General features: G+C 33.8%; 1 protein-coding gene across 2 annotated transcripts; it reads right to left on the bottom strand.

Annotated features, from left to right (window-relative positions):
* Nucleotides 1-6,372: 6,372 nt before the first annotated feature.
* Nucleotides 6,373-24,504, bottom strand: PBK (PDZ binding kinase). Of its 2 annotated transcripts, none has more exons than XM_006906249.3 (8): nucleotides 24,311-24,504; nucleotides 23,263-23,340; nucleotides 20,515-20,608; nucleotides 17,063-17,205; nucleotides 16,363-16,532; nucleotides 14,775-14,904; nucleotides 8,194-8,382; nucleotides 6,373-7,707 (listed from the first exon to the last, which is right to left on the bottom strand). In XM_006906249.3, the coding sequence occupies exons 2-8, from the start codon at nucleotides 23,318-23,320 to the stop codon at nucleotides 7,508-7,510; spliced, it is 984 nt and encodes a 327-aa protein (XP_006906311.1). In that variant the 5' UTR covers nucleotides 23,321-23,340; nucleotides 24,311-24,504; the 3' UTR covers nucleotides 6,373-7,507. The 2 variants fall into 2 exon arrangements, with proteins under 2 accessions (XP_006906311.1, XP_024898342.1); XM_025042574.1 differs by lacking the exon at nucleotides 24,311-24,504 and adding an exon at nucleotides 24,100-24,229 and having other exon boundaries at nucleotides 7,508-7,707.
* Nucleotides 24,505-25,992: the final 1,488 nt, after the last annotated feature.

The following is a 25,992-nucleotide window of genomic DNA, read 5'->3' as shown; positions in this document are numbered from 1 at the left end:
AAAAAAATCTGAAGAACAAAATAGTGAGAAACTATTACAGAGACATGCCAACTAAATGTAATGTGGTATCCTGAATGAGATACTGAAACAGATAAAGGGTAAAAACTAAACCCGAATAAAGTATGGACTTTAGTTAGCATCAATGTATCAATATTGGTTCATTGATATATTGTGACAAATATACTACAGCAATATAAGATGTTGATAAGCTCAGTGTGGGGGTATATGGGAATTATCTGTCTTTGCAACTTTTCAGTAAATCTGAAACTTCTCTAAAGGTTTTAAAAAGTAACTCAGTGAGTTATCACAAATACGTTCATAACTGCAGCCCAGGTTAATAAAGAAAAACAAAACATTGCCGCCTTCCCAGAAGCCTTCCTCATGCCCCGTTCAAGCATTATCACATCATCTTCCTCAAATGCAACTACTTTTTGATGTCTCTAGTCTTTTTGAACTTTATATAAATTGAATTTTTGTCAAAATGCATCCATGTTATTGCATCTAGCTGAAACTCATTTTCATTACATACATTCCATCATGAGACTATACCATAATTTATACTACTGTTGATGAGCATTTTAGGCTGTGACTAAGTCTCTTGTCCTTTGTTTTATGTTTTTTTAGTTATTGATTTTGCTACCTTTGTCAAAAATTGTGCCCATATATGTGTGATTGTGTTTCTGACTCTGTTTATTCCACTAGTTTTACTGGTTATCCTTATGCCAATACCACATTGTGTTATAAGATTCTTGTGGTATAGTAAATTCTCCCACATTTTTTTGCTACAGGAGTATTTTGTCTATCTTGGCCCTTTGCATGTATTTTCATGTACATTTTAGAATCAGTTTATTAAGTTCCTCAAAGAGCCATCACTCAAAGCTATTATGAAGGTTAGAAGACAAAAGTAAAAATTACTAGAACTATAATTAGCTAAGGAGTACACATGATAAAATATGTAAAATGGGACATCAAAACAACATGGGGGTAGTAAAATGCGGAACTTTAGAATGTGTTCAAACTTAGTTATCAACTTAAAATAGATTTACAAATATAAGATGTTATGGGTAAGCCTCATGGTAACCACGAAGCAAAAACCTATGTATACAAAAGATAAGAAAGAAATATAAGCACATCTCCACAGAAAATAAACCAGAGAAAGAGAGCAAGAGAAGGAACAGACCTACAAAACAACTAGAAAGCAACAAAACTGCAGTAATTACATACCAATCAATGATTAAGTACAAAGGACTAAATTCTCCAAAAGATAGAGGCTAAATAGATTTAAAAAAAAAAAAAAACAAGACCATCTAAACACCACCTACAAGAGACTTCAGGCATAGTAAACACAGAGACAGAAAGTAAAGGAATAGAAAAAGATATTCCATGCAAATGTGCACCAAAAGAAAGCCGAAGTAGCTATACTTGTATCAGACAAAACAGACTAAAACAGACTACTAGACATAGGAGGGAATTACATAATAGTGACGGGGTCAATCCAACAAGAGGATATAACTTCTATGTCGGGTAAATACGCACCCAACATAGAAGCACCTAAATATATAAGCCAAATAGTAACAGACCTAAAGGAAGAAAATGACAATATTACAATAATAGTAGAAGAAGACTTTAATACCCCACTTACATCAATGGATAAATTGTTCGGACAGAAAAATAAGGAAACATCAGCCTTAAATAACATGTTAGATCAGATGAACTTAACAGATATAGACAAAACATTCATCCAAAAGCAACAAAATACACATTCTTCTCAAGTGCACATGGAACATTGTGCAAAATAGCTACATTAGACCACAAAACAACTCTTAAATTTAAGATTGAAATCATGTCAAGCACCTTTTTCAACCACAATGGTATGACACTAGAAATCAATTTCAAAAACAAAACTAGAAAATTCACGAACATGTGGAGATTAAACATGCTAATGAACAGCCAAGAGGTCGCCAAAAAATGAAAATAAATTAAAAAAAACATCTTGAGACAATGAAAATGGAAACACAACATACCAAAACATAGGATGCAACAAAAGCAGTTCTAAGAGGGAACTTCATAGCTATAAATGCCTACCTCAAGAAACAAGAAAAATCTCAAACAACCTAGCTTTGTATCTCAAGGAACTATAAAAAGAACAAATGAAGCCCAGCTGGTAGAATGAAGGAAATACAAAGAGCAGAAATAAAAGAAATATAGACTAAAAAGTGAATAGAAAAGATCAATGAAACCAAGAGCTGGTTCTTTGAAAACTTAAAAAAAGAAAAAAAGATACCTTTAGCTAGACTCAAGGAAAAAAAAAAAGGGCTCAAATCAAATGAAAGAGGAGACATTATAAGTACTACCGCGGATATACAAAGGATAAGAGACTACTATGAATGATTATACGTCAATAAATTGGAAAACCTAGAACGGGGGGCTCCAACTCCCGGGCCATGGACTGGTACCGGTCTGTAGCCTGTTAGCAACCGGGCTGCACAGCAGGAAGTGAGCAGCAGGCCGGTAAGCAAAGCTTCATCTGTATTTGCAGCCACTCCCCAGCGCTAGCATCACCGCCTCAGCTCCACTTCAAATCATCAGACATTAGATTCTCACAGGAGCGCCATTTCCTGATGCTGAAAAGGTTGGGGATCACTGACCTAGAAGACATGGATAAATTCTTAGAAACATACAACCTGCCAAGTCTGAATCATGAAGAAATAGAAAATCTGAACAGAACAATTACTAATTAGTAAATAGACTGAATTAGTAATCAAAAACCTCCCAACAAACAGAAGTCCAGGAGCAGACAGCTTCACTGGTAAATTCTACCAAAAAGTCTAATAATACCAATTCTTCTCAAACTCTTCCAAAAAATAGAAGAGGATGGAACACTTCCAAATTCATTTTACATAGCCAGCATTACTCTGATACCAAAACCAGACAAGGACACCACAAGAAAATTACAGGCCAATATTCCTGACGAACATAGATGCAAAAATCCTCAACAAAATGTTAGCAAAAATAAAAACTAAATTTGACAATACATAAAAAGATCATATGGGGGGAGTCACTTCCTAAGTTATATAATGTCTAAACACTTTATTATATACCTGAAATTAATATAATATTGAACATCAACTGTAATTTAAAAACATTTTTTTAATTTTTAAAAAGGATCATCTATCATGATAGCGGGATTTATTCCAGGGATGTAAGGATTGTTCAAAACCTGCAAATCAATTGATGTAATAATGTAATAAATCACATTAGCAAAATGAAGGATAAAAATCATGATCATCATAAAAGATGCAGAAAAAACATTTGACAAAATTTAATATCCATTTATAAAAACTCAACAAACTGGGTATAGACGGAATGTACCTCAACTTAACAACCCCACAGCTAACACACTCAAGTGAAAAGATGAAAGCTTTTCAGCTAAACCAGGAACACAAGATGCCCACTCTAAACACTTTCATTCAACATAGTAATGGCAGTCTTTGCAAGAGCAATTAGGCAAGAAAGAGAAATAAAAGGCATCACATATATGGTCAATTAATTTATGACAAAGGAGCCAAGGATATACAATGAGGAAAGGACAGTCTTTTCTGTAAGTGGTATTGAGAAAACTGAACCACTCTTATATAATGCATAAAAATCAATTTAAAATGGAATAAAGACTTGAATTTAAGACCTAAAACCATAAAACTCTTATAAGAAAACATAGGTGGTAAATAAGTCTCTTGACATTGATCTTGGCAATGATTTTTTCGATTTGACACTAAAAGCAAAGGCAACAACAACAAAAATAAATGAGTGGGACTGCATCATACTAAAAAGTTTCTATACAGTGAAAGAGACCAGCAAAATGAAAAAGCAACCTACTGAATGGGAGAAAATATCTGCAAATCATATACCTTATAAAGGGTTAATACCCAATATGTATAAAGAACTTATACAACAGCCAAAAAAAAAAAAAGCAATACAATTATAAAATGAGCAGAGGATCAAAACATATTTTTCCAAATAGGACATACAGATGACCAACAGGTACATGAAAACTCAACATCAGTAATAATCAGGGAAATGCAAGTCAAAACCACAATGAGGTATCACCTCACACCTGTTGAAAAGGCTATTATTAAAAAAATCCAAAAACCAAGAAATAAGGACATGGAGAAAAGGAAACCCTTGGTGGGAGTGTAAACTAGTACAGCTACAATGGAAAACAGTGGGGGTTCCTCAAATAATTAAAAATGGAACTACCACAATTCACCAATTTCACTTCTGGGTATTTAACGTAAAGAAAACAGACTTGAAAAGATATATGCACCCCCACGTTCATTGTAGTTGTCACAAAACATGAGATTAAATCAACATGGAAACAACCTAGGTGTACACCAATGGATGAAGAAAATGTGGTATATATAGTCATGTGGTGTGCCACTTTTCAGTCAGCAATAGACTGAATATATGTTGATGGTCCCATAAATTATAATAGAGCTGAAAAATTCCTATCACCTAGTGACATCATAGTCAATGTAACATCAGTGCAATACATTACTCACGTGTTTGTGGTGATTTAGTGTAAACAAACCCACTGAGCTGCCAGTCATATAAAAGCGCACATACAATTATGTACAGTACATAATACCTAATAAACAAATGGTTTGTATTTACTATACTTATCATTATTTCAGAGTGTACTCTATAAAAAAAGTCTGCTCTAAAACAGTATGCTGTTACGCCAGCAGTAGCCTCATACATCTTGCGTTTACAACATCTCAATGGTATCATTTTCTCTTGTACTTGATTTAATCTCATGTTTTGTTCAGCATGGCCCTGAAGCATATAAATTCCACTGCTAATGATGCCAATGAGAAGCCACTTCAAGTGACTGACCTGGACACAAACTTAAAGTGATTAAGGACTACAAAGGTGTAAAATCAGTGATGTTTACTGCTCTCCGTCTAATCAGGCATGTCCCATTCCACCACAGCTACGATCTTGAAGGACAAGAACAAAGTGACAGAAGCTGTTAAGGGATCTGCTTCACTGAAGACGATACTACCAAAATTGAAGAAGCTTTTAAACCTGGATTGAAGACCAGACACAGCCATGTCCCTCTCAGCATCACGATGATCACAGGCAAAGAAAAAGTTTGCTTCAGATGTTGAAAATGAAGGTTGGACCCAACTATGATGTTGAATTTATTTACTGTTAGCTGAGTGGTTTAAATGATTAAAGAATTGTTTGTTACTCATTACATAATGTGAAAGAGCGTGATAAGTCTATGAGAGTTGATGTGACAGCAGCTGAAAAAATTTTGGAAACTCTAGATAAGCTGATTATGGAGGAAAATTACTTGCCAGAGCAAATATTCAATACGAATGAAACCTCCTTATTCTGGAAATGGATGCCTGAAAGGACTCTCATCTATTAGGAGGCCACGTAAATGCCAAGTTTCAAGGTTTTTAAGGACAAGATACCAGTCTTACTTGGGGGCAGCGCTGCAGGCTATAAATGGAAACCCTCTGTGATCTGGCACAGTGAGAACCCCCAGGCCTTCAGTCTTTTTTCTAATATAATATTTAAGACTACAAATCTCTATAAGCTCCCCACAAATTTATATATTTTTTTATTATTAAAAACCTTTTTGAATTGTACTTTGATCAACAAACTGTAGATGAAGTAGGTACTAGGAGGCATGAAAGAACAGTCCTCAACATTTCTTAAGTAGCTGCTTATTTCCATTTTATAGAGGTGGAAACAGGTTCCTGGAATCCTTACACTGATAGTAAAAGGGAGATATTCTGGGAGGTGAGAAGGTTGTTTGGGAGAAGCCTGTGTTGATATGCCAATTATAATTCAACAAAAAGATTAGTCCTGCTCTATCCTCAATCCAGTCACATTACTCTTCTTTCCTGAGAATGAGGCAAATGTCCAAAAAAGAAGGTAACATCCGAGACCAAAAGAACAGATTCTAGGACAAGAATAAAAGAAGTTTCCTTCCAGCTGGTAGCAAATTACCTGTGTTGAGGACATCACAGCCCTACCCAGACTCAAGGAGAAAAGCATGCTGGAATCACTTTGCAACGTCAGCCATAGACAAGTCCTGTGAATTTGCTGGCCCAGTCCTTGAGCATCAGTTTGTTCACATTTAGATATTCCAACTATAGGAACTGGAAACAAATTCTTCAAGAAAAAGCATTTTGTTTATGTACTAAAAAGAAAGTTGCAATTCATGATAATGGGCTAAGAGAAACTGCTTTGCAGCTTGACAGACCTAATAAGAATGACACAACATATGAGTAAAGATAACTTAATGTCACGATACAAAATTGTACATAAGATTTTTCCATAAATTAAGTCAGCTTTCAGTTTACTTTCTTGTCACTTTAATAACATTTTGATAAGTAATGCTCATTATCTGTGTACCATTGCTTCATACAATCTTATACAAAAGGAGTCCTCCAGTGAATTCTAATGTTGTTTAAAGCTCAGAGCATAGTTGTTCCTAACCTTTCTAAGATCCCCTATTTGACAGTAATATTTTAAGTTCTTTTTACAGTCATATTACCTAGATTCACAAGCATAATTCAATAACTGAAATTCCAAGGTGGCTGTGGTTCACAGATAGAAACTACTTATCCAGATCACCCTCATTTTACAGATTAACAAAGTAAGGCCAAGAGAAAAAAACCTACTCACATTCACTCAAGTTTAATGACAACACTCAAAACAATGGAGTATAAAATAAGATAAAACACCTTCTGGTAACTAAAGTGTCCTTTATTCTATATTATCTTATTGGAGTTTTATTTCTACACCATAAATGTTAAATGCTTAAGATATAGATTAATAAAAAATAATAGATCTCGGTACAGAAAATACACTTAATAAATGAAAGTAAAAACCAAAGATGTGGGAAGAGCAGAGAGAGCAAGATAAGCCCTAAGCAAAAATGTTGGAAATACTCAAAAAACTACTCTTTTGAGCCACATTCTCTCAGCTTCCAGTGACCGTATTTAATAAGCACACCAGCTAAGAAAAGAAAGCAGAAAGTTAAATGTTTTAAGAGATAAGCAAATGTAGACATATTTTGTACTGTGCAAAGTACTAATTTCAATAGATCTATTAAACAGAGAATATGTGAAAATATTTGAGAAAAATCATTAATAGTAACTAACCAAATTAATGTTAGACAAAAAGTTTACAGCATTCAATTCCTAGTGTTTTAAATCTGTATGAACAAACTTAAATATGTTTCTTAAAACAGTTTCTTAAACTTTATAAAAAACCCTCTATGAACTCAAATGCTGATTATTAGTATACATGAAATACTTTTATAATAGAAATAGGTGTACAAATATTAACAAGGTGCTACAGTCCTAAAATAGGCCACTTTCAAAAAGTCTAATTATGGATTATCATAGTTATCTAAATGTATTACAGTAAACAGAAGTTATATACATGAACCATACTCGAAGCTCAGATAGTCACAAATGTGAGGCGATCACTGGACTTCTATTTCCAAAGCTTCAACAATGTGTGCAGCAGAAGGACGATCTTTAGGATTTTCATTAGTGCATACAGAGAAGAGTTCGATTACTTTCTGGTATGTTTCATCCAGTTCTTCCATATTAATAGGTGGCCTAGTTCCCAAAGCTGCATAGTATGCCTCATCATCAAAGTCACTTTCATCAAAAGTTTTATCTGTTCATGAAGGAGTTAGAGATTGAAATAAAATCATGGAAAAGCTTAGCGACTGCTCAAACTGACCCTTCTGAAACAAGAATTCATCATCCAGTATGTTTTTCATTATACCACCGGCAGTCTAGTCTCTTCAATTGTCCTATACATTAGCTATTATCACGGATTTACTATCAATCCATGGTTATCAACTCTTCCCCCCTTATTATGACAGCTTTCCAATCTTGTTCTCAGGGAAGGGGAGTTTTTAAGGTAACTTTTGCTCCTCCCAACTTTCTCAATTTATCTCCCAGTTCTGAATTAATCTGCATCTCATTTGTATGATATTAAACTGAGATGGTACCAAATTAGTCATCAGTATTACTAAAATCTATATCCCATGCCACTAAATCAAATACTTTGCTTTTTAAATTTTAACTTAATAGAAAAATAAGTTATAAACTATTTCAAACTGAAGAGATTGAGATTTATGTTAAAAATGTTATTTACCTTCATCATCATCATCATCATCATCATCATCTGAAAGATTAATGTGTGGAATACATAAAGTCATCATTTCCCACAGAGTAAGGCCAAAAGCAAATATGTCTGCCTTGTCAGTAATAATACCATTCTCCTCCAAAGCTTCCTTGGGTTTCCAAGGCTCAGTGCCAATATAACAGGCCTCAGGGTCGGTAACTGAAAAAGTAAAACAGAGGTAAAATGATTATAAAGGCAAGCACTAGAAATCACCAAAAAAAAACCAACCCAAAGAAAAATGGGCAAATGATATGACAGGTAGTTTAAAGGTTAATAAATGTAGCCAGTATACATGAAAAAACACACTCAATCTCATTAATAAGAATTACTTTTCCCCTATCAGATTAAATATTCAGAAAGCAAGCTGGGGAATTTGGCAAGAGTGTAAAGAAACAGCAATTGTCTTAGAAAGTGGTAGGACTATAAAACAATTGTACAGTCAAGAGTACAGACGGGAGCTAGATTGCCTTGCCCGGGTTCAAAGACATTTGCAAGCTGTGTGACCTTGAACTGATCACTTAATCTCTGTGCCACAGTTTCTTCAATTTTCAAATTATGCTGTCATTATGCTGAGAGAAATACCATTTATATGCTTCAATGATTGCTAAACAAGGGAAAAGGGAAAGGGTCGAATCACATATTAGCTCTTAAAGCTTCTGCCCAGGAATGACATTTCCATTTAAATTTTAGACTCAACTTGCCAATTTCAATGAAAAAGCCAGCTAAAATTTTGATTGGGATCAGACTGAATCTCTAGATCAATTTAGGAAGATCAACATCTTAACAGTATTGATCCTGCCAATCCACAACCATGATCTCTTTCTCCATTTACTTACGTCTTAATTCTTAGTAATGTTTTATGGTGTTCAGTATATAGTTCACTTTTTTGTTAGATTTATTCTTGAATATTTTATGCCTTTTGGTAAATGGAATTTTTAATTTTTTCTTTTTTTTCAATTATTAACTATATAAATACCTAACATCACTTGATTCTAGTTTTTATAGATTTGAGATTTTCTACCTAAACAATCACATCAATTGTAAATATGAACAATTTCATTTCCTTTCCAATCTTGAAGGCTTTTACTTTTTTGATTTAATGGTAGGACGATAGGACAGTGCTAACACTGGCCAGAGGAAGAATGCTGGCCTTGTCCTCTATTTAAGTATAATGTCACCTGTAAGTTATTCTATACTCTTTTTGAGGTTAAGTTCCCTTACATACCTAGTAAGCAAGAGGTTTTTTTCAATCATGAATGGAAGATTTTTGTCAAATGCTTTTTCTGCATCTATTGAAATGACTATATCATTTTCACATCTGTCAATATGGGACACTGTGTTCACTTTTGCAATGTTAAAATATCTTTCCTTTCTTAGAGTAAACCATAGTTGGCCAGATATACTATCTTTTTTATATTCGATTTGTTAATATTGAATATATTCAATTTGTTAATATTTTATTAAGGATTTTTGCATCTGTGAGGGTACTGATCCGTGATTCTTTTCATGATATACTTTTCAGATTTTGACATTAGAGTTATGCTGGACTCGGAATAATTAGGCAGTGATCTCTATTCTATTTTCTGAAAAAGTGTGTAAAATCAGTGTCATTTTTTCCTTGGATGTTTGATAGAAATTAACAGTAAAAATATCTATGTCTTAGGTTTTCTTTGGGGGAATGTTTCTCTAATACAGGGCTATTTCGATTTCCTGTTCCTTCCTATATTTACTTTGGTAAATTTTATTTTTCAAGGAAATTGTTCTTTTCATCTAAGTTGTCAAATTTATTGGTATACAGCTGTTTGTAATAATCTATTAACCTTTAAAATGTATGCATAATCTGTAGCAATAACCTGTCTTTTGTTCTTAATATTGCAACTTGTGTTCTCTTTTTTCTTGATCAATCCAGCTAACAATTTGTCAATTTTATCTTTCAAAGAACCAGTATTGGCTTTATTAATATTTTCTAGTGTTTATTTCTTTGATTTCTGCTCCTCTTTATTTTTTCTTCTTCTGACTTACTCTGAATCTGCTTCGCTCTTCTTTTTCTTGCTTAAGAGGGAACATAGGTTGGTTAATGATTTAGGGCCTTTCATGTACAGAGCTATAAATTTCCCTCTAAGCCCTACTTTAGTTATATCTCAAGCATTTTGATATATTTCTTTTATTCAATTCAAAATATTTTCCAATTTCTCTTTTCATTTTCTTTGATGCGCGGGTTATTCAAATTTGTGTTGTTGTATTTTCAAATATCTGGGGGTTTCCTAGATATTGTATTGTTATTGGTTTCTAACTTAAATCCGTTGTGGTCAACAAACATACTTCATAATTTTATACATTTTCCTTTTCAGATTTAAAGGCTTTACTTCTGCTATGACTAGGCTCAACTCAAGCTCTTACAAAAAGAACATTCACTAGACAGTGTTAAGAGGATACTATACTAAAAATAAAATTTCAGTATATGATTGTTATTAATCTCCACTTCACGAATATAATTCACTTTCAAATAAATAGAAAAAATAAACAGGGAGCCTGATTAATGATAAAAGCTTCTCTTCAGAACTAAAGTTCTGCCTTGAAGGTCTCAAGAAATTTACAAAGAAAGTGGAGAAAAGAGGAAACTAACATCTGAAGAAAACAGGACTGAGAAGGAAAAATGAGAAGTCAAGAAATTAAAGATTCCAGTCAATAAGCACTCATTCATTTATTCAACTTTTTGTTGGGTATACTTAATAACTAAGTAGGCTCTGTGTGAAGATGAAGTGAGAACGAAGATGCCAGTACCCAGTATCAGATGGTAAGAATGAAAGATGTCCCTATGACAGCCTTTCTACTTAACTCAGCTTTAGAACAGTAAAGTTTACAAAGTGGTTATGACCAGTAAAAGATTCTAGAAAAAAAGCTTTCCCCTCTATCACCTTACATCTAGAAGGCACTTAATAGAATGCACTACTAGGTAAGAGTCTACAGACAGGTCTACATGGGCACTGACTGTGGCAATAAGGAAGAATTCTTATCCCAGTCTAAGTAGGTCAAGTTCCTAGAGCGGTCTGTCAGACTAAAGAGTAGATTTCTAGGTCTAATGAATGTATCAGCTCCAGTTGAAGGCTCTAGCCAATCACAAGAGCATTTCCTCTATGTCCACTTATACTACTCCAAGTCTGTGATTAGAATTTAAACGCTAACAAAAGTGGTTCCCCCATGTTACTGATTAAGTTTGCTTCTCTATGAATATGGATTGTTCTGACAACTGAAGTTTGATGAGATCATAAATTAATGATCAGTCATTCCTCTTTTTCAAGACAAAAACAATGTATTTTATTGCCCTTTACTACAGAGTTTAAACAGACATTACCTTTTTCAGATCTCATGGATACTATCACAAATTGAAAACAAAACTGGAGCTGCTTCTCATCCTTCAATTCTCAGCTTAACATTTTTTAGGAAGTCCTTTCTCAACATCTAGGCTAAGTGGCAGTGTCACATCCACATAATTCCTTCTATCATAATAGTTGTTATACTTTAGTTATTCGGTTATTTAATTTATAACTTTGTTATTTAGTACTAGCTATTCAAGAGCTGCTTTCCATCCTAGATTATGAGCCCTACAAGGGTAAGGACTGAGGTTTCTGTAACAATATTTAAAAAAATAAAGTTAAGGACTATGTCTATCTCATTTTCCTCTATATTCGTAGTGCCTAGCTCAGTGCCTGACAGTACTTACTATTATAAATATTTGCTAAATAAATTAATCTAATAACCACTGTTAAGATTTGAGCTTTTCACAAAACACCTATGTATGTTACAGTTGTGAAACAAGTCAATATACTATCTATTAAAACACAAAACTTACAAATAATTTTTAAAGATTTAGGTGTATTTTTTCAAACTTTTCTTAATGTATATTTAGGTGCTATTTTATAATCTGTTCATCTTATTTATTTGGATATATTTTCATGCCTACAAATATAAACCTGCCATCATTTTAATGGGTATATGGTCATCTGTTGTGTAGTGTTACAATAAATTAAACCATCACTGATTGATGGACATTCTCTTACATTTTGCATTTGTTCTGCTACAATATGGTTAACAAAAATTAGCTCATACACAATTAGTAAAAAGATTGTGATTTTTTCCCCAACATATTTGTGTTATTTTTGAAGTGATGAATAACTTACTTTATGAAGAGAAAGCCTCAGCCCTTAGAAGCCCTTCTCTTAGTGTGTAAGAACCAATATGCCAACTATAACACTAAACTATCTGGTGAAGCTGAGAATACAGGTTAAGTAGATGCCAAGACATCTCCCCTATGTTTACAAATATTTTTTTGATTGAGAAAACCAGATCAGATATTTACTTTTAATACAAAGTATCTACTGAAAATAAAGTCCCTCATACACATTCGAGGGAACACAAACCCAGGGTTTATGGATTAACTGATGCTGGGTGCCGGTGAAGATTTAATGTGCTAGTTATTTTTATTAGGATTGTTATTATTTTTGTTATTGCTTTTTTTTAAGTTGCATGGGTTTTGATTTCTGTCCCAACTCTGTACTTCTATAAGCCTAGCTTTATCTTTTGACCACTGCAGAACGAGGTTTTGAAGAAATTAATGTATCAGGCTATCATAAAAAATGCCTCCATTGCCCAATTATTTCTTTGGAATGTGTTCTTAAGAATGGAATTATAGGATCAAAAGACATAAACATTCTTAAGGTTTTTAAATTTATATATATATTTCCAAACTAACCTCTGAAAAAGCTATACCACTGTGGTAGTTACTAGCGCTGTTCATCAGCCGTTCACGCTGTCCACCTTTTAGACACACTGAAGAAGTGTGCTTGTTGTGGTTGAGTGGAGCTGTATGACTAGTCCTGGTCAGTGAGTACTAAAAGAAGTGACTTGTGTCATTTCATTTCTGACATGAAGCATTTGTCAGCACAAGACTTTCTAGAGCAGCATTGTCCAACAGAACCTTCTGTGACAAAAATGTTCTACATCTGCATTGTCCAATATGGTCCACTAACTGGGCATCTAAAATGTGGCTAAAGTAGCTGAGGAAATCAATTTAAACAATTTTTAAATACAAATTAAAGAGCCATATGTAGCTAGTGGCTACTACAGTGGACAGCACAACTCTAGAGCGTTTTTACCTTCCATACTATGACGACAATATTTCATAGAGTATATGTTGCATCAGCTTAGGCCCTAAAGTGAGAATAACACGGAACACAGCCCTAATGGACATGTAGCTTGAATACTAAGCTCCGGTTATTTTAAGCTACTGAGGTTTTTGAGGATCTATGTTACCAGAGCAAAACTTACCGTGAACTGAATGATACACCAATTGCAATATCTACTAGTGTTTGAGAGTACATGTTAATCTATACTGTTGCTCATATAGCATACAGATCATTTTTCAAAGCATTTTTCAGTTGCCATGGCTTTTTAAAAATGGTTTCTAGCTTTGATGTCCTTCTTAAGCCCAATGTTAATTTAATAGGCATACCAGCCAAGGTGTGCTTATTATAATTTTTCTACTACTTTTTTTTTTTTCAATCTACAATCTATGGGGATTACAGTGTGAGGAATAGAAAAGTTCTATTTTTTCTAAAATGTCCAGACATCATCATTTGACTCAACTACTTTCTTATTGATTCAAAAATGTCACCTCTACCATATAACAAATGACATATATTTCAGACTACTTTTTGATTCTATTTTGGCATGAATATCACTGCTTTAATTACTATAGCTTTATAATACTTCTTAATGTCTGGTCGGGAAAATTCCTACTCAACATTCTTTCATAAAGCTTTCCTAGCTATGTTTGAAAATGTATCCTCAAGGATGAATTTTACATTCACTTTGACATGTTCTAAAATAAAACAGATCATACTGGGATATTGTAGTATTCATTGATTTTTCTAATTCATTCATTCATTTGCTTTACCTTATACTCATATAAGAAGGCAAATTTAAATGTGATTTATTAAGTATGTTGAAAGCAGAAGCTTTCTCTTTGAGGCTGGCTCTTGGTTCTCACAAAAAACATATCTTAAAATTCCTAAGAGAATGATCAATGTTTACAATAAAAAGAGAAGAATGAGATGGGGTGAGCCAAGAAGTAAAAAAAAGAAAAACAGAAGACTGGCCTTTACTAGCAATCCTCTTTCTTAGTTCTACTCCAGTTTCTTCTATCAGGTTACCAAACCTTGTCACTAAGCTGATGCTAAATGAATTCCTTTATAAAACCTAATTACAATTTTATTTTCTATTCCCAGATCTTCTACCACTTAAAAATCCCAATCTAGGTTAGAAATAGTTCCCAAAGTTATCTTCGGTTAAAATATGTATTAATAAGAAAACAATTTATATTGTGTGTGTAGCAAGAAAGGAGGCTAGAGGCTGAGGGGATACTTTTTATTGTGTATCTGTTGATAAATAGTTTTTGATTTTTGAAGAATGTTAACTTACTACCTATTTAAATATGTAAAAATTAGAAATTTAAAAGTTATACAAAAACAAATTTAAAAAATTAGACTTACCAGTCATATTTTCATCCAATGGTAGAGATACTCCAACATCACAGATTTTAATTGTTTCAAAATTACCTTTAATTACAACATTTGAAGACTTTATGTCTCCATGAAGCAGTTTCTTTTCTTGGTGGAGATACTAAAATAGTGGAAAATTTAACACACCTGAGCAAAAATACAAACTAATAAAAGATATATATAACCTTCAAACAAAAAGTCACAACGTGAACTCCCTTCCTAAACTACAAGATTTTACCTGCCCATCATTTCAAATTATTTGAAGCTTGCAAAGGGAACATCCCATGTTATCTTGATCTGCCATTCTGACCAGAAAACTAAAGGATTCTTTGGAAATCAATGTCTAAAGGTAAGCTAACTTTTAATTTTCAAACCTATCTCACATACTTTTAGATGAAAAGATGCTACTGCAGACTTCAAAATATATCACAATTTTACTTGACGCTAGCAATTTTTAGAAACAATTTTGGAATCTTCACAATGACGCATCTTTTCTTCAAATGAATTGCTGAGATAACAGCATAACAACATAACAACAGAAGACTTAGGGCTACACATTATTCACAAGCAGAGGAGGAAGCAGAATGTAATCTAAGACAATATTTTGTTTCACACATTAACCCTTTCTTAGAATGGACAACTAATGATATCTACACATAATAAAAAATGTCCTACAAAACTGTTACATGTTTATTTATCAGCATTTGAGCAAGTACTTTGTGCTTGGGCTTGAAAATGATAGAGACAAATCTTGGTTTATAACTTGAAACACTCATCATGCTTTAAATGTTGACCATCAAATTTAATATACTCAAATATATTTATATTAATCCCATTATACACAAACATTTAAAATCATTACTTATTAAATAATTCAAATTATTAGTTTGTCCTATCCAGTTAAAATTGGGTTTTCTATACATGTATTAAAATATACATATATAAAAATACTGCTTTTTTTCTAGTCTCACATTTCATGAATCAATTTTATTTCAATTCTTAACATGCAACTTTGACATCTGTATGATTACCATGACTCACTTCTGAGTCATCCAACAGTTTTCTGGAGCTATCATTACTTCTGTTTCAATTAATTAGGATACAGAATTCTTTTTACTTCTTACACTGTATCTATCCAAAGGCATGATCATTTATTTGTACAACATTGAGAGGGTTTTTCTCATTTGACCTATAGATGTAGACTCACGATATCCAAAACTTATTACCCACCAAAGCAATATTTAAGAGGCTATTTACAATCAATAGGGGTTAGGCTATACTCTCAGGAATAATTACTAAATTTGTGTTAAATTTATTAATCTTTGTAACTAAATCTAACATGTGATCTCTATAAGCAAAATTACCTGACTTGGGTTATCTGAGGCTATGTGAAGGCCTCAAACAATACTTTGCTGATCATAATAAGGAAATAGTGCACTGCAGTGAGATTCTATAAGGCAACTAACTTTAACTTAAGGCAACCCTGTCTTTCAAGGAAAAAAAATCCTACATTGTAATTAGGTACATATTTAGCTTCTTAATGTTCCACAAATCATTTAAAATATAATGGCATAGTTACCTTTAACCCTCTTGCCATGTTTAAAGCAACTTTTACAATTATGGCTGCTGGAAAAGGACCTTGGCTGTCTTTATTTCGTTCTTCTATTAAGTCGTTTAGGGACTTTTCACCCCCATATTCCATAGCAAGACATAGACTACCATCACTGGCTTCAGTGAAAGCACGATAACCTTAAAGAAACATAACATTTTCTTATTATGATAGGGAAGAACAACAGTAATATTTGTTTTTTACAGTAATGTGATTAAAAACAGATGTTAATTAACACTGACGAAGATATGATGAAAACAGCTATTATTTACAAAATGAATTCAGTCGATCTAATTTAAAATGCCTTCAGTGTTTGCAAATAGTATCACAAATTAAAATATTTTAAAATATTTTCTGCATTCTAAATATAATGCTTCACCAGCACTACTTATCTAAATGAAGATCACTTTATATTCCTGAAATCTCCATAGTACCAGCACCATAATGACTGTATCTATTCTCATGAAGTTTTAAATACATACTTGAGCATCTAAAAATATTATACAACAAATTTAGAATGTTCGCATTAATTTGATTCTTACCAAACTCTACCACCATCTTCCTCAATTTTTATTAGTGAAATTAACTATATAAGAGATTATATAAACTGGTTCTGGATAAACAGAATACTATTCTATCAAATACTGCTACCACATAAATTTAAACTTACCCACAATATTTGGATGGTGAAGGCTTTTCAAAATCTTAGCTTCATCAGTCAGTCTCTTTTGATACATACTTTGATAATGACCATTACATTTAGAATTAATCTTTTTCACAGCCCAAGGAGAATGAGACAAGCCTCTTGGAGATCTTTAAAAAAATTAATCATAAAATGTATTGAAAGATTAAAAACCATAATATATTTCAAATGACTAAAAAGAACTTCCAAATTTTAAAAAAGATAACAGTAATTTGTTTTTTTTTTAAATTATACTACACTTCTGCTACATTTCCTTTTTAATTAGGAGATAAATAACTGATATATCTATTGATTACAAGAGAAGTCTGTATCTATTGCTAGAAAGGAGATAAAAAGAGCACTAGAAGGAAAAAGATGGAATGTTACAAATTTTAAACTTCAAAATTACTATTTTCTAATTTTTCCATTCAAGCATATCAGACTACTAACTACTCATCAAGCACTTAACTATATGTAGCAGATATGAGTTCTGGAATGGTAAAGTAATAAATACTAATTTCTAAGAAACAATTTAAAAAAGAGATGTACAAAAAACATTTGGTCCATATACATCCAAAGAATGGAAGACTTCTTCAACAACAAATATAACACCTCTACACTAACCAATTCATTTTATACCTTTCACCATATACTCAAAGACAATGCGCTTAAGGCAATAATAATAAACATACAAATGAGAAAAAAATGTAAGTTGTCTACTTTCTAGTAAGATTCAGCCATCTTAAAAATATTTGAAGTGTAAATGTTTTTTTAATACTAAAACTTTTATACCAATAAATTTAAAAGACCAAATGGTCAAATTCTTTAAAAAAACTAAGAAAACTGATGAAAGAAGAAATTTCAGAGTTTAAAATCTTCCCACAAGAAATACAAAACCTAGATAACTTTACAGGTAAATTTACTAAACTTTCAAGAAACCTACCATTCAATCTTATACAAACTGTTCCAGAGAATAGAAAGAATATGAGTCTGGTATAACCTTAATAAAAAATCAAATAGGTACAGCAGAAAAAGGAAAATCATAAGCCAATTTCAGTTATATTATAGATACATAAATAGCAAATTACATCTATCAATATTTAAAAAAAAAATACTTTGAAACTATGCTAGGTTTACTCTGGGGATGCACACTTGATTTAACATTAAAAATATAGACTTTTAGATTAACATGAAAGTTTAAAGATACACATATAATTTTGGTCCCTCTCAAGTCTCATGAAAATAGACATAAATGGGTATTTTAAGACATACATCCACCACCAAGGATGGAAATAATGAAAAAAAGACAACTTTTGGAAGCTGGAAAGCAGATGTAAGTAAATGACTTAACAGTAACAGGCTCATTGAACTTACTGAAAGTTATTCAAAAAAGCAGGTGGATTCTTAGATACCCTCCCCATTTCTATATCACTAAACAGTGGCCAATTTCGTAGCACCTAGCTTCTCAAGACTGGAAACTGGCTCCATAAGGGGCTAAAGCAGAGGGTCTTTAGCTTGAGGTTTACTGGCATAGCTGAATACCTGTGAACCATACAGGAACACAGTAATTCATGACCCTATGCATACTAAATACTCATGAGTTTTCACATGCATATATACCTGTGTTATCACTGTCCAGATCACGATATAGAACATTTCTAGCATCCGCAAAAGACTAAGGATGGCATTTAAAAAAAGAAAACCTTCAGATATTTAAAAACAAGATAGACAAAAATGAAACACACAAAGTATCAAAAGGTGAAGTTTGAAAAAAACCTCCCAGAAAACAGAGCAGAGACAGAGAAAATAGGAAAATCAGGCAAAAAAAAAAAGGACATTAGAGATCAGTTCAGTAAGTTCAACACCCAAATAATAGGAGCTCCAAATAAAGAACAGAAAAATGAGTAACAATAATCAACAAAGTATTTTTAAAATAATTTCTCAAAAATTTAAGAACATGAATTTTCAGAATCCAAGAGGCCCACACTCATCCATGTCACTGTGAAATTTCAGAACACTAGTGACAAACGGAAGACCATATAAGGTCTTAGGAGAATGAGAGGAACAGATCACATAAAACAGGTTCCATAAACAGAATCAGCAATCAGAAAGGTTTCAGAATTAAGGCAGCAACACTGCAAGCTATCCACGGAACAACATCCTCAAACTTCTGGAGTCGTATTATTTCCAAACAAGAATTCTAACTCAGAAACAACAAAAAGGGCCATTCAAGTATGAGGGTAAAATGTAAACATTTTCAGAAATGCAAATTCTCAAAACTATCTCCTGTGCACCTTTTTATGGAGAGCTACCAGATATCCTCAAACAAAAGACGTAAACTAAGAAATAGGAAGACATGAGGAACAGAAAAACAGAGGATCCAATTCGCCAGAGAAGCGAAGGAAATCTCCAGATTACCAGGAGAGGAAAACTCCAGGCTAACCGGGCCACATCACAAGGAGTGGTACAATCAGGCAGGAACTGCTATTTTTCAATATCAGCCGTATGAAGCTTTTGATTAAGTTACATACAGTTTAATTTTGTTAACAACACACTTTACATTTAAAAATATTTAAGAAAGGAAAAAAAATGAGACTAGCCATGAACCTGTGAGAAATTTCCTTCTTTCAAAATAACTTAGACAAGTTTTTAGACTCTAAAAAAGAATGTTTACAAATAGCATACAAATATACAAAGTGGTGTTTAAATGCTTCAGAAACTACCTACTTACATATAATTGCTATGCTATTTTCAATTCATTAGCTTTTTATTAAAGAAAGCATTTCTGAAGAAACAACATCAACATAACATCCTGTGTTGGACTAGATTCCAAGAATGCGTTAAGGAATACATACTGACTTAGATGTTTGCCACTTAATTAACATGAAACTAGGTACAAGTAATGAGTAAAAAAACCAACTTTTTAAAAAAGGTGTCTGTTGACAATATTTAGCATCGATTCTATTTCATTTTTAATACAATTTTCCTACTTTAAAAGCATGTATTTACCTTTCTTATTTAATGATGACATATAAATGAAAACTTTACTTCTTTCAGTAGAGAGTATCTTGAGAGGGCAACTTTCCAAATAAAAGGGATTAACAGTCACTGATATCCCCCAACTGGAGTCCTCCTTGAGGTTTTCTTATTGAGAATCCTGCATCATTACCACACAGGAACCCCTTTCTCTTCCCATACAAGCCAAGGAAAAAATGATAAGGTAAATTACTGCTCCTTTAATAATCTATCAGGAGGAACCTAGGAGAAAAGTATACCAGGAAGAGCTATGGTAAAGTTATAAAAGGTTCTAGGACTGGAATATAGCAGCCAGGTAGGATCAGGAAAATTTAAATATTCAAATATTCATATTCTTTTTTGTCTACAAGTCCAGAGGAATTACAGTTCCATGTAAAAAGGTTAACCTGAAGTCTTATACTTACCTTTTCATAAGGTAGACATTTACCCCTGTGCCAAAGCCAAGCTTCTGCATAAATGGAGAGGCAGGAATATTCAAACATGGAGTTGAACATAATGCTAAAGGTCAGAAAGAAAAATAAAAAATTAGTATTTGAGAAGACCTCTACAAATGCATTCTAACATTCTCAACATACTATCACTAAGAGTATTAACTGGCATAATCTTTTGGAGAGCAATTTGACACTATCCTAATTTTAAATAGATACCCTTTGACCAAGTCTACTTTTGGAGCTCTATCTTACAGTAACACTAAAGCAGGGGTTTTTAGTATGGTCCTCGAACTAAGAATTGCTTTTTTAAAGGGTTGGTAAAAAAATAGATAAAAGGAATATGCAACAGTGTCCCCATGTGGCCCACAAAGCCTATACTATTTACTATCTGACCCTTTACAAAAAGTATGCTGATGCCTATAGTACGGCATGTGCCCAAAAACATCATAAATGCACATGGATACATGCATATATATGTGAATATTGAGATTCACTTCTGCTACTGCAGAAAACAAAAAACCTAAGTAATCATCACTAGTCACAATTATAGTATATCTATATTACGGACCATTTAAAAAAAATGAGACAGAGGGGTTCTACTTTTGCTAACAAATAATTAACTGCTCCTGGAATTGCCATCTAGAAAACTTGATAAAATATAATGGTTTTCAGATACTTGACAATAGGCACAGCAGGGTGTGATCTTTGGGAGAAGAGAAACAAATGAAGTGAGCCCTATCATTGCCCTAACTTACCACTTGAAGACAGTTTCCAAGCAATAGAACAAAGAAACATAGCCCAGAGGTCTTATGAAATTGAGAAGACAGAGGATCAGAGGTCAGGAGACCTAAGTAGTTAGAATCTGTGGAGCACAGAACTAAAAAGGAAGCCACAGAGTGAGAGAGAATGCTCCAGAGATCTGAAAGGAGATCGCCCTTAGCATCTGGCTAAGTACTTATCAGTACTTAGAAACAGCAGAAAATATGATCTTCTCAAGTGTATGAAATCGTTCACAAGATAAATTTATCAAGTCGGATTGATCTAAGAAGAAAGAAAAATATAAAATACCAGTACCAGAAATCAAAAAGGCGATAACACCACAGATCCTACTGACACTAGAAGGGTAATAGGAGTATAAAATAAATAACTTTATGCCAGTAAATTTGACAACTTCGAAGCACAGGACACATTCCTTAAAAAGCACTAACGAAGCTTACACGAGAAGAAACAGATAATATGAATAACCCAATACCTATTAACTGTTAAGTTATGGTTAAAAACTTCCTACTAAGAAAACTCCAGGCCCACATGGCTTTACTGGTGAATTCTACTTGTTAAGGAAGAAATGCTATCAATTCTACATATACTCATCAAGAGAGGAAACACTTTCCACATTATTTTATGAATACAGAATACTCTGTTACCAAAACTAGACACATTCCAAATAATAACTTTTTAAAAAGACAGCAATATTCCTCATGAACAGAGAAAATATCAACAAATTAAATCAAGCAATTCATAAAATCCATCACAACTAAATTGGCTTTTACCCCAGAAATAAAAAGTTGGTTTAACATTTGAAAATTAACATAATTTACCATAGCAACAGGCTGAAAAAGAAAACTTTACCTCAATAGATTCTGAAAAGCTTTTGACAAAGTTCAACACCCATTCATGATTATCAAGAAAAGGGAAATTCCTCAACCTGATAAAGGACATCTGTGAAAAACCTACATCTACTCTATGGGGATGTTGATATGTCTGTGTGAGGGCAGGGGTTGTATGGGAAATCTCTGTATGCTGCTCAATTCTGCTGTGAATCTAAAACTGCTCTAAAAATAGTCTATTACAAAACAAAAACAAAAACAAAAAAAAAGCCCTATATCTAATACAATACATTATTGTGAACAAGACAAGTAAGTCTACTCACACCTCTTCTACTCAAAAATATACTGGAGCTAGTGCCACAGGAAAGAAAAAGTAATATAGACTAGGGGAAAAAAGTAAAACTGTCTTTGTTCACCTACATTACAAACTCTGTATAATGTACAATACCTTAAGCAATCTATTAAAAAGCTACTAGAATAAGCAAGCTTAGCATGGTTGCAGGATATAGGATCAAGATACAAAAATTTATATACCAGAAATGAACAAGATTTTCTTCTACATTATCTTCTAGACATTTCGTTGCAGGATACAAAATCAAGATACAAAAATCTATATACTAAAAATGAACAAGGTTTTTTTCTACGTTATCTTCTAAACATTTCATTGCAGGATACAAGATCAAGATACAAAAATCTATATACTAAAAATGAACAAGATTTTCTTCTACGTTATCTTCTAAACATTTCATAATTTTGACCATCTTTGTATATGCTCTGCACTAAGGGTCATCTTGCATATTCATATCTAACTGTTAATATATTTCCCTCACAAGAGCAATGCATGTTTGAGAGGGGGAAAGTAAGTAGTTCCTTAATGGTTCAAGTTAAGTTGATTCTTCACCAGGGAGAATCTCCAAATCTACTATTGTCAATAAAATTAGCTCACAGATGACCATATCCCGGCCTATAAAATAAGTCCTATTTGTTAAGATCAACATCATAAAGAGGAATTATGCTAAAATTGTGTATGGTAGATAATAAAGCATCAAACTACAACAATACTAAGAATTTCTAATAGCAATAACAATGAAGAAAGGTTTTATATTTATCTTACCAGATTTCTTTTTTTCAGATAATTTGTTTGGTGTCTTGAAATTATTGATTCCTTCCATTGCAGTAATCACTACAGGTCCTACGACAAAAACAAATTGAAAAGTTACACAGCAGTTATAAAGACTACAGCTCTCATTCATAAGGAAAAAGTTCCTACATACTATATCACTCATTTTTTCATATAAACATAAAATTTGAGAACTGGAAAAGACCACGACAAATAATTAGTCCAATTTTATTAACAATGAGAATAATGAAATCCAAAGACGTACAATTACTTACCCAAAGTCATACTATTAGTAACTGGGGTTTTTTTGTGTGTGTTAAAAAGTAACATGTGCACTAGGTTAAAAACAAACAAACCAACCAACCCTAATCCAGGAGTTCAGAAGGCTCATGTTAAAATCCTTCCACCTGCTGTCAGCTCACCCAAACACTGGAAGCAACATTACTTGAGCAGTTCAAAGTAGAGAACTGAGCTTTTCACTCCTTTCTCAACCCCCGACTCCCTCCATTCCACCAGAAATCCTTCGCCTGTTTTAGCCTCCCCTAAAAGTTGGCTCGGTTGAGGTAATGAACCGTTTCCACCAGGTACAAGCCCCAGGCAAAAGCCCCAGTGTTCGCATCTGGCGCATAATTATGATGTGCCTAAAAACTGGGGTTTCGCCTCAAGCAGACTCGGGTTATCCAGTATCCAACAGCAACATTTTGTAAACAACGGCAGTTTGCTAGATCAGTGGTTCTAACCGTCATATTCTACTATGGAGCTTCCGTAGAAAGTACAGACTGCGAGGCCTCGCTTCGAGAAAAGGCAGTTTTTTTGAAATCTCCAGCCTACCTCGAGGTTCAGATGCGCACTCGGGTTTGGGTCGCAAAGATGATTTCTAAAAGAACTCCTAGTTTAACCCCATGTCCCCAAAGTCTTCAACTTTCCTTCTAGGCCTTGAGCTGTTACGAAAGCAAACTCAGAGGCCTCGGCCGCGGCTGGGCGCCCGACCCCCACCCAGGCCCGCGCGCGGTCAGCAGCCGAGGAAAAAAGCTCCCCTTACCCGACCGGCCCGGCGCAGTCGCACACCAGGTAGGTAAAGACCGGAATGACGAGCGGTCCAGGCCAAGGCAGTCTTGAAGTCTGGTCTCCAGTGGCCCCTTGTGCGACCCCACCCCCGCCTCAGCGCCCAACGGGCCAACACTCAACAACAGTCGCTGAGCCTGGAACGCTCCTTGCTTTCAAATGCACGCGCGTCGTTCCTGCGTCGGCCGCAGACTACGGGGTGTCGCGAAGGACATAACTAGCCGTATCACCCGTTCCTGTTCTTTTTGGTCTTTCCGGATCCCATTTTACTGCCAAGCGGGGATGTTTGGGGCGGGGGGCAGGAGGGGCGCGGGGAAGAAAGAGAAGCGCCTAAAAAGACAAACTGACTTATAGCCACTGTCAACACTTCAGAGGAACAAAAAAATATATATGCCTGTATTTCCTGTATTTAAGACTGAAATTCTCCCCAATTACAAACACTGAGCTCAGAATGTGGAGTAATTATTATATAATTTTTATTACAGATTTATTTGGCTTTGAAACACTATAACTGAAAAGGCATTAACCTAGAGTAATGATCATTTTTAGCCGAGAAGAAAAATGGATATTTAGAAATTTTGCTCTTATAGTTACCACGTTCAGTTCAACAATTGTTCGTTTATTCAAAAATATTTATAGATCACTTACTATGTTCCAGGTGTCGACTGAAAGCCTACTGTACTATAGTAGTCAATGCAAGAGACGCTGAGATCACAAAAAATCACAAAACTCCCACCCAGAAGGAGCTTAGAATCTTTTGGGTGGATGGAGGGGGGAGGGATGGAGACATGGCCTAAGAAAAGAATACACACACACACACACACACACACACACACACACACACACACACACACACACACAAAATATAAAAAATTTTTTTTTAAGACTTTATGTGGGTTACTATGTTCATATTCCCTATTTTTCAATTGAGGAAACTATGGCGCCGAGAGGTTAATTAATTTGCAGGGCTAATAAATGGTATTTAAAGCTATGTTCAGTTTAGACTTTTACAATTGTGTTCAAAATCTCTTTCATCTTACACACTCTTACACACACACATACTCCTACTCCTCTACCCCCAGGGCCTTCCCATTTTTGGTCACCCTCTCCTAAACATAGATGGTCGTGTTACACCTTCCCTCTATTCTCAGCCTAATTTTTTTTTTTTTGTACGTGTGGAGGCATAATGTAGACCTTGGCATCTTTTAAAAGACTATTTATAATTTTCTATACTTTTTATTAAGTCCTACGTTTTCCAAGCCCTTTGTTTTTTATTCTTACTGGCTACTAAAATCCTACCTAAAGCAAGAAACCAAGAGCTTCTTAATTAACCACTGCTTGTGAAAAGAAACTCTAGGGAGATGAGGATATTGACACAGGTGTAAGACGAAGCAGCAAATATTTACAAGAATGAAGGCCTTTGGGTAAAGACTTATACTCATAACTATTCTGTTCTCCATCTTGTAACCATAAAAGTACCTCCAGAGATTATCTGTAGAAGCATCTGAACTTCACAAACTTAATGTTAGTGAAATATAATTATTCACCTCAAAATCTTGCATATCAGTCAACTGTCATGAGAAACAGCTTCCAACTTGAATCAGTTATTTCTCTCAGTATATCAATGGCCTGGATCACTTGGCTTAAGCAAAAGAGCCC

The sequence above is a fragment of the Pteropus alecto genome, unplaced genomic scaffold, assembly GCF_000325575.1.
Source record: "Pteropus alecto unplaced genomic scaffold, ASM32557v1 scaffold50, whole genome shotgun sequence".
Classification (NCBI taxonomy): domain Eukaryota; kingdom Metazoa; phylum Chordata; class Mammalia; order Chiroptera; family Pteropodidae; genus Pteropus; species Pteropus alecto.
The sequence above is the reverse complement of the archived record's forward strand: the minus strand, read 5'-3'. Positions and strand labels throughout refer to the sequence as shown.